The sequence below is a fragment of the Pinus tabuliformis genome, chromosome 6 (genome assembly GCF_031772625.1).
Source record: "Pinus tabuliformis cultivar Carrire ecotype Pingquan chromosome 6, CPIR1, whole genome shotgun sequence".
NCBI classification, from domain to species: Eukaryota; Viridiplantae; Streptophyta; class Pinopsida; order Pinales; family Pinaceae; genus Pinus; species Pinus tabuliformis.
The window spans coordinates 70,017,715-70,027,421 of NC_142292.1; the positions used below are offsets into that span (position 1 = coordinate 70,017,715).

The 9,707-nt window shown below is 38.4% G+C and overlaps 1 protein-coding gene across 2 annotated transcripts; it reads right to left on the reverse strand.

The window, feature by feature from the left end:
* Positions 1-387: 387 nt before the first annotated feature.
* LOC149257290 (pentatricopeptide repeat-containing protein At2g13600-like) lies at positions 388-4,632 on the reverse strand. 2 transcript variants are annotated; one of them, XM_089413899.1, is made up of 2 exons: positions 3,748-4,632; positions 388-3,516 (listed from the first exon to the last, which is right to left on the reverse strand). In XM_089413899.1, the coding sequence occupies exons 1-2, from the start codon at positions 4,109-4,111 to the stop codon at positions 2,216-2,218; spliced, it is 1,665 nt and encodes a 554-aa protein (XP_089270025.1). In that variant the 5' UTR covers positions 4,112-4,632; the 3' UTR covers positions 388-2,215. The 2 variants fall into 2 exon arrangements, with proteins under 2 accessions (XP_089270025.1, XP_089270028.1); XM_089413902.1 differs by having other exon boundaries at positions 390-4,132.
* Between the last annotated feature and the right edge of the window lie 5,075 nt (positions 4,633-9,707).

The following is a 9,707-nucleotide window of genomic DNA, read 5'->3' on the forward strand; positions in this document are numbered from 1 at the left end:
CCAATTGAAAACAGAATAATCGTAATTCTAGCAAGGAAACAGAGCATTCTGATGTCAACTCGGAGTTGCAGCAATGGTTTAAGTCACAACTTGCTCTGTGAACCCCAATAATTAGTCTTTGCATTCCTTTCATGTTATATCATTGGGTAGATCTGGTTAACGCTGATAGGCCCTCTCATGATATATTTTAACGTCAGCAATATATTGTAATTGATCTTGGTTGATTGGTTCATCTTATGGATCTAATCATAACCGTAACTAAGCTCCAAAGAATATAATTTCATACACCCTGTTGGAGTTCTGTTCATACTTACACTCACGTGCTGACTGTTCTTCAAAGATAACCGTGGTTACATTGATTGTCATCGCAAATCTGTGGTTTAACCTTGGGTTCATTCGCAGCTTTTCATGTTTTTATTCATCTCTGTGATAAGTTATTTGATTCTGCTGTCACAGAGTATTACTAGGGCTTTGTGTTATAGCATTTCAATTCTGCTCCAGATACCCTGACGTGCTAGCTTTCTAAGCCATTGTTGAGGATTGTTTATGATATATATGCTTTGATAAAACAAAACGACCTCCTAAATGCTTGAACGGTGGACATTTTTTAGTTCAGCGTTAGTATACTGAGATCAATTTTCTGTTATGAATACTGACGACCAGGGACCGTCATTGCCTCATGGTCGAAATATTGCTCGGAAGTATTAAATGGCATGAATCTTCATCGTTATAACATTTCTTTGAACTATTTCTTTGGAAGTCACTTAATACTAATCGATGCAACAGAAAACTATACACCCTAAGCATTAATGTTAACATCTCGCAATTTTATCACTGTTCATTGCTCTGTATTCTGAGTTTTGTCATTGACTTTGGTGTCATCATTGGATTGTTTTGGGTATTATATTTCATGATTTCGAGTACAATTAAGATATTTTGAAAGGACACTTTAATGCTGATCCAAAAGTGAATTCTGGACTGAAAGCAATATGGTGTAAATTCTGAGCATGGTACGTGTCTCTCTTATGCTGATGGTTAAAAACAATGATACAGTCATTTCTGAATTTGTCAAGGCATAACACTACTACTCATTGGTTAAAAACTGCCCTAATGCTCTGAAGATATTACCAAAAAGTCACTACTACATGACAAATGCGGATATGCTTTGAACTCTGCAATTAATTTCATATGAGTGCTTTTTCTTTACTGTTGGATGGATGCAAATCCTGGCACATTGCAATCTTGTTAACTAGATCTGTGGCTGAAGCTTAGTGATAATTTTGATGAGTAATTCCTGGTGTACTCGATTCTACGTGTTTTGTGTCTAATGTTTGGAGCATTTCCATTCACATACATCGCTGAGATATCTTATGGTATATAAAATTAAACATGCTTGAATATGTTGCACCTAATGTTTCCTTAACTGCTGAAATGTTCATTCTTTGCATATCTGATATATTGCAGTGTCAATGGTGTTGACAAGCAAATAAAATAATCATTGTGGAAACGGATGGCATAACTCTCCATTGCAAACATATTATTGATGGTTGATGAATATGCATCATTGGACATAACCTTGGTTTCATGAACACTAAATTTTTTCTTGAGCAGATTTATTCTTTCATCTCCAAGCATGATTTGAAGATAAGCACTTGTTGGTTATTGATTTAGATTGGAAAACTTTAGAATCTAATCATTTTGCTAACCTGGCATGCACACCAGTGTTACCTTTTTCTTACCAAGTCGCCTTAAGCTTTACTAGAGAAACTTGCCCTATTTTTTAGTTGACCTGGCTTAGTTTGTCCCATAGGAAAACCTTCCTTAGGTTAGTAAGTCCCTTAGCCTTAAAGCGAGAGGCAAGGCCACCAAGGTGACGGTGAGTGGCTTGCCTAATAGTCACTCTTTGGCTCTCCCACTAAGATTCTGACTTTTATCTTTAGGCGAGAGTTTGAGTTGAAACAGCGTGGATATAGTTCAAGAAAATAATTGTTTTTCTGATTTATTGGACATTCCTGAGATATTTACTTCTGTATTGGAACTGAATTTTTCGTTATGGTTTTTTATCTAACTATACTAAATCTTGATACAGTGGCAAGGATTTCTTGTGGCGACAATCTTGAAGATGAACTTCCTAGCAAAGTGTAGACCTGCACACTTCAATGTTCATGATCACCAAGATAGCGGTTGTATTGCTCCTACCCCACATCATTCAGCTCTAATCTCCTCTGGGGTGCATAACCTGCTGAGACAATATTTCCAACTTTTCATAAATCTGTTGCAATTGTGGGTGCGATCTATCTCCTACAAAGAAAGTATGCACCTGTTTATTTATCTCAATCCAACTACATCCAGGTTCCTTTCTTACCCCCTCATCTTTCATCATTTTCCTTACTTTTTCAATGCCATCCCACTGTCCCACTGCGGCATATATGCTTGATAGAGCCACATAAGGTGTGGCTTTTTGGCTATTCAATTCAATGAGGCGTTCTGCAGCAAATTCCCCTAGCTTTATATTCTTATGGATTCTACATGCAGCAATCAAAGAACTCCACACAATATAATCAGGTTTTATTGGCATTCTATTGATAAAGTTTTGTGCCTTACCCAGATGCCCAGCTCTGCCGAGAAGGTCAACCATGCAAGCATAGTGCTCCATTGTGGGTGTAATCTGATAATATTTACTCATGCAATTGAAGTATTGCAGGCCTTCATCCACTAGGCCTGAATGGCAGCAGGCAGACAGAACACCAATAAAAGTAACATGATCTGGGTATGTGCCGCAGTGTAGCATTTGATCAAAGAGACTTAGTGCTTCCTTACCAAAGCCATGCATAGCATAGCCTGAAATCATTGCATTCCATGACACCACATCTTTGTAATCCAATTTGTCAAACACGTTGCGGGCAATTTCTATGCTCCCACATTTCGCATAGAGGTCCACAAGAGCATTAGCCACAAACAAATCAGATTGAAATCCACTCTTGATTACTTTTTCATGAATCTCGAAGCCTTGTTCCAGAGCTGCCATATCGGCACATGCTGCAATAACACTAGCAAGAGTCATTGACGTTGGCTTTATGCCTTGACTTTGCATTTCTCGAAAAAGCTTTAGGGCCTCTTTATTCCGGCTATTCCGTACATATCCTGCAATCATTGCATTCCATGTTTCCACATTTCGTAGAGGGATTTCCTGAAAGAGCTTCAGAGCCTCATCAACATACCCATTCTGCGCATATCCTGCAATCATTGCAGTCCAAGAGACCAGATTTCTTTCGGGCATTGTCTTAAACAGTTTGTAGGCTTCGTCAACACGCCCATTCTGTGCGTACCCCGAAATCATTGATGTCCAAGACACCACATTTCTTTCAGGCATTTCATCGAAGAGTTTGGCGGCCTTGTCAATAAAACCATTCTGTGCATATCCCACAATCATCGATGTCCAAGAGACCACATTTTGTTCAGGCATTTTGTAAAACAGTTCCAGAGCCTCATTAACATATCCTTTCTGTGCATATCCTGCTATCATAGCATTCCACGTGACAACATCTCGTTTAGGCATTTTGTCAAACACATAGCGTGCAGTCTTTGCACTTCCACATTTTGCATACATGTAAAGAAGGGCATTTCCCACAAACACTTCAGAGTGAAACCCGCTTCTAATTATTTCTTCATGAACTTCCTCCACAGCTGCCAAGTGGGCACAAGCAGGGAGAAGGCTGGATAAAGTGAACTGATTGGGGAGAATACCTGTTCTTTGCATTTGATTGAAGAGATTCAACGCCTCGTCGCCATGCCCGGCCCTGGAGTAAGCTGCAATCATGATACTCCATGAGACCACATTTCGATCAGGCATTTGCTCCAGAAATCTGCGACCATCTGCCAAATTCCCGCACTTGGCATACACGCTTACGAGTTTATTGGGCAGAGAAATGTCATTGCTAGTAAATCTGAAAGCAGTTTGGATGATGTGGGCATGGACCAGCTTGGCCTCTGGCAGAGCTCTGTTGTTGAGGCAGCCCTGCAAGAGGGAATGATAGGCCGATGAATCTGCATGTTCGTCCATCAAATGCAGAATGCACATGGCTTCTTTCAATCGCCTCTGTTTACACATTATTCTCACATATTTCTTCACTCAGGTTGGCATTCGTCGTCACCCAGAAGGGCTTTTGGTTTCACCGATTGATTTTTCCATCATAGCGAAGGTTCAAAGGTTGAATAAACTCCACAAGGCAAAATGAATGGAGATTTTAGACGAGCGCAACACATAGGAGAGGTGGGGAAAATGATTCCAGAGCTACATAGCGTATTCAATCATTACCAGTTAAGCATTATGTTATCTGTTAGAATGACGGCTATCGTTTCACGCTTTGCACTGCCGAGATTATGATATTTTGAAACGTATATGTTTTACGGGGCAGACCTCCTAGTCAATGAAGGATTGCATCTAAGGAAATTATAAAGAATTTATGCAGAATGGCTGGATCACTGTAAATAACACAGGGAATTTAGGCAGTGGCTAAATCACTGCAAAGAATAGAGTGGATTTATAGCTTTTATGCAACAGACCTCAGAGAGGAGTTTCATGTGTTTTGTGGAGTAGACCTCCCAATCAGTGAAGGATAAACTACATACGAGGGGCCGTTAGTGTATAATTAGCTTGTATATCTGTATTGGGAGTTAGGATATAATGATCTTGTATATGTGTATTGGTTCTGTTACTTTTATCACCATGGTTTATATTTGTCAATTTGAGTTTTTATTCTCTATTTTCACTTATTAGTCCCTGCCGTGCACGACTATAGCCATCGTTAGCTCGTTAACTGACCATTAATTTAATCTTTTGACCAAAGATTTCATGTGGTTACTAAAATTTAAACAAGCGATTTAGTTGCCCTAACATTTTAACCAAAGTTTCCAATTCGAGGTCTTATTGGAAGCTTCACGTGTCTCTAGGCATATCCAAAGTTACAAAATTTAAATCCAAAGGCATAGCTTTTTTTATCCCAAGTTTAAAGTTTTCACATTAAACTTTTATTCAAAGTTCCAATGTTTGTATTCAATGCATCACTTGAAGTAATGCTACTTTCAAAGGTAGCATTAAATCTGAAATATTAAATGTTTGAATGTTTGATATATATTTGATTACATTAGTAATAATAGTAGTTGTTGCTAGCCATGTGCCACCTCTAGTTCCCACCACGAAGCTAGCCACCTGCCACCTCTGGTCACCACCGCAAAGCCAACTACTGTAGTCACCTGCCACCGCAAAGATGTTGGTTCGTCTGTGAGTGAATAACCATAGAAGAAAGAACAATTGTGCTCTGAGCATTTCAACAACTGGCCTTGGCCATGGCCCTGCTTAAGGAGTAGTTCATTTATCCCAACAATAATGAACATGCTATTTGTCTTTTATGGTTGTTCTCGATATCGATGTCAAATTGTTTGATATAAACTTTGTTGTATTAACAAACAATGCACCATTGTTCTTGGTAATTGGTAATGATAAGTATAATGGTTTTGCAAAGAATTTTGAAGTTTGTTTCAAAAAAATTCATCCGGAGTTAATGAAATTCCTCACAATGAAATATTTTTTGATATGATTGTTGAGTATGAAGATGTATATAGTATTTGCATTATTTGGGCACATTGTTTGTTAGATGTTGTCACAAGCCATAACAAAGACTTGAATTAATGTATGGGAGACACATGGGTAACACACCTATGGCCTTTGAAACTTAATTGTTTTGTGATGATATTGCTTTTTATGGGTTTTGGGTTTTGGGTTTTGTTGAGGTTTTAAATTTCTCTATCTCAACAATGGGGATCGCTATCCAAAGACAAGGCTTAATTAAACTTGTCTCTATTTGGATTAGTATTGGCTTTGAGGTTAAGGCCCAATAATCTTGAAAATTGATGAGTTTTAAAGAGATGTTACAAATGCTTGTTCCTATTTTTAGGTTTTTCATTTTTATGTGATTTAGTCTAGTTAAAGATATGGAAATGTTCTTAGATTAATCTTTCATCAATCATCGATAAACTCAAGATTAAGGTGTAAGACAACTAATTCAAGATAACTCAAAGATATTGTCTTTAAGTAAACATATGCAAAATAAAGAAAGGACTATTAGCTACCAACAATTTAATTCACAAGAGCATAGAATAAACAAAATTGATTCTGGATAATTCTATCCCATCAAACATTCACTGAAATATTCTGCTAAGATCACAATAATCGAAGATGCATGTGTAACAAATAATCAATAGCATAAGTGATAATTCTTACTTGAAGCATAAATCATTATTGACAATGATAAACATCCAATAATAATGAAACTCTAAAGGCATTCACAGAACTGTGGCTCCTTCAAAATTTCTTAATTAATCAAAATTGTTTGTTACAATTCAAAAAGTCTCCAAAAAGGAACCCCCTTTTTTTCCTCCCTGGGGTCCCCTTTGTATTCCTAATTTATTTGTAAAAATAAAACAAGTGAAAGATAACTCGAACTATCACTGGGGCAACCTTGGGGTCTCAGTGTTAGTATTCTATTTTGTTCCATGCAATCCACTGAAAAATAATTCCTAACACTTTTGGTCATAAGGGAGCTTGTGTTAATCCACCAGAAAACACAAGTTCACCTTATTTTCATTGACCTACATGGTGTTCTTTTCAAGCTTAGGTGACCATTGCTCAAGACTATATATTGTTCTGATATTGTTTACAACAAAGTTTCGAAAGCGACCCCACCCCACTGCAGAGATATTTTAATTGCCTCATTGATGTTTATCAAAAATTTGCTTGCACTTAGCCGCAACTTTATGAAACAACTGAAAATCAGAAATCTCTTGCACTAAGGGTGCTAGTAAATGGAGTTTGGATGTAGTCTTGTTCGCTTTGTGCCACATTCTCTTGCATGCTAACCACTCCTCTATGATTTCAGTTAGTTCATCCACTATGTCCACCCAGTAGTGACCCAATAGTGAGAGGCATTAATCATCAAATTGAGACTCTCCTCAATCACGAGAGTAATCATGTGCTCCTTGTCACCCTTTTCCCTCTATATCTCCTAGTTGTAATCCTTTTGACTAAGGGTTCTAGATCCTCTTTCTTTCCATTGTAGAGCCTCTTCATGAGCCAGTGACAATTGCAGGGTTTCTTCCTCAAACTCAAGCACTTTGTGCAAAAAGGTATCCTATGCTTCTCTATGTTGCAAGTTTTCTCCCATGAAGTCAGTGTAGAAAATCCTGGAGATTGAAAAGCTCATGCAATGTACTAAAGCACAAGACAAGAATATATTTCTACTTTCAACCAACGGAAGCCAATAGATCGATGAAAACAATATGAACAGGAAGAAGATAAATCAATGGCACATAACACAAGATGTATCTGGGGAAAGCCACTGCTCAAAACCCCTATATCGGTATTGCATATATTAGAAATATGAGTGAAGATACAAAACTTGTTCTCACTAGAACAATTCCGCACAAGTATGCTCAACTCTCTCAGCTCACAAGCTAGCTCTTGGTCAACACTTAGCCCATTCTGTAGCTGTCCAAGCTCCTGATCTCTTGCGTAAATCGTAGGATGAATAGCTCGTATTTAAAGGGAATTTATGCTTCCAAAACCGCGCAATCCAAACATAGGATCAATCTCTGATGCATGCATGATATTTACACTCCAGTAAATAATAACACTGATAGTACATTGTCCCTACACTCTAGTCTCAACTATGTATTTCTCTGAACTGACATGCATGAGTTTCTCATGAGGGAACCTTTAGTTAATTGGAGTAGCACTAGTGGATGCATTAGTGCACCAACTAACTATTAGTCCTCTATTAGTTCCAAAAATAGTTTAGAACTAATTTAATTGAGCTTAACTCAATAAATTGAGTGATATAATTTCCAACTCAATTTAAACTCATACTAGACCCCTAAAACTTAGGGAGAACATATACATGACTACATAAAGACTTCCAACTTGAAATTCCTAATCTAATTAAGTTAATTAAACTTAATTAATTATTTACAAGTTTCTATGAGAATAAAATTCGATTTTAATTCTTAGTTTAATTCAAGGACAAATTAAACTGGAATTTCTTGTTGCCATTTCTCAACACTCTCTCTCAACAAGAAATGGATTATCAGCTAACCTGATCCGTCTATGTGAAACTCGAATTTACATCTTGAAAATGCCTTTGTTAAAATGTCAACATCTTTCTCCTCCATGGAATGTACTCTAACAACATAATCTGCCTCAATACACAATCTCTGAGATGATGATATCAGATATCAATATGTTTGGACCGATCATGAAAAACTGGATTTTCAGAGAATTTGATACAACTCTGATTATCGTAGTAAATCACAGTTGGATCCATCTGCTGAACAAACAAACCAACCATGATCTTCCTCATCGAGATGGCCTCACATGCTTCCTGACTCGCAGCCATGTACTCCGCCTATGCCGAACTGAGTATAACTGGTCTATGTTTCCTGCTGTACCAAGAAATTGTTTCTGACCCAATACTGAAGATCCCTCCTGATGTGATCTTCCCGTCAGATGGAATCCCTACCCAATCTGCATTGGTGAAGCCTTGAAGCTTCAATCCCTCTTTCTATTTGTACCATAATCCATACTGAGAAGTGCCCTTGAGGAATCTCAACACATGCTTTGCCGCCTTCCAATATAGCTTGTTAGGCCTAACCATCGCTTGACTGAGCTAGTTAACTGCATAGCACATATCCGGTCATGTGTTCACCAAGTACATGAGTGAAACCACAAGCTTCCTGTAAACAATAGCTTCCACTACTTCTCCCGAAATAGCATCCTCCTTCCTCTAGTTATCTGCTAGAGGAGTCTCCATGGGTTTGCTACTCTCCATGCAAAATCTCCTGAGTATCTCATTGACATACTTTCCCTGAGACACAAACAACTCCCCATCTCCCTGCCATACCTCCATGCCAAGAAAGTAATGCATGAGCCCCATGTCCTTCATCTCAAACTCTCTTACAAGGTCCTCCTTGCAAGACTTGATCAACTGATCATCACCTGTCAATATGAGATCATCAACATAAATTACAATGATCAACAATTTACCTTCGACCACTATGTGGTATAGGTTCACATCTGCTTCACTCTTCGTGAAGCCCAACCCGTGAAGTAGCTATCTATCCTGGTGTACCAAGTATGAGGTGCTTGCTTCATCCCATACAATGCTCTCTTGAGCCGACACACATGTGAATCATGGACAAAGGTTTCAAAACCTCCAGGTTTCTCTATGTACACCTCTTCCTCAATCATGCTATTAAGGAAGGTTGTCTTCACATCCATCTGATGTATCTTCGAACCCATCTGTGCTGATAGTGCTAATATAGATCTGATTGATGAGTACCTTGTAACAGGAGCAAAGGTCTCATCATAGTCAATCTACTCTACCTGTGAAAAGCCACGGGCCACAAATATAGCCTTATGCTTCTCCACACTACCATATACAACTTGCATTACCTTTTAAAGCCAACGGGAGCTCACCACTGACTTGTCCTCCAGTCTCAGAACCACATCCCAAACACGGTTATGAACTATGGAGTCATACTCCTCCACTATGGCATCAACCCAAACCGGCTGTTGCATTGCTTCCTTAAAGGAAGATGTCTCTGTCACAACACATTCGCCCATAAGAGCCATGTATCTAGTGTACCTCTCAGGT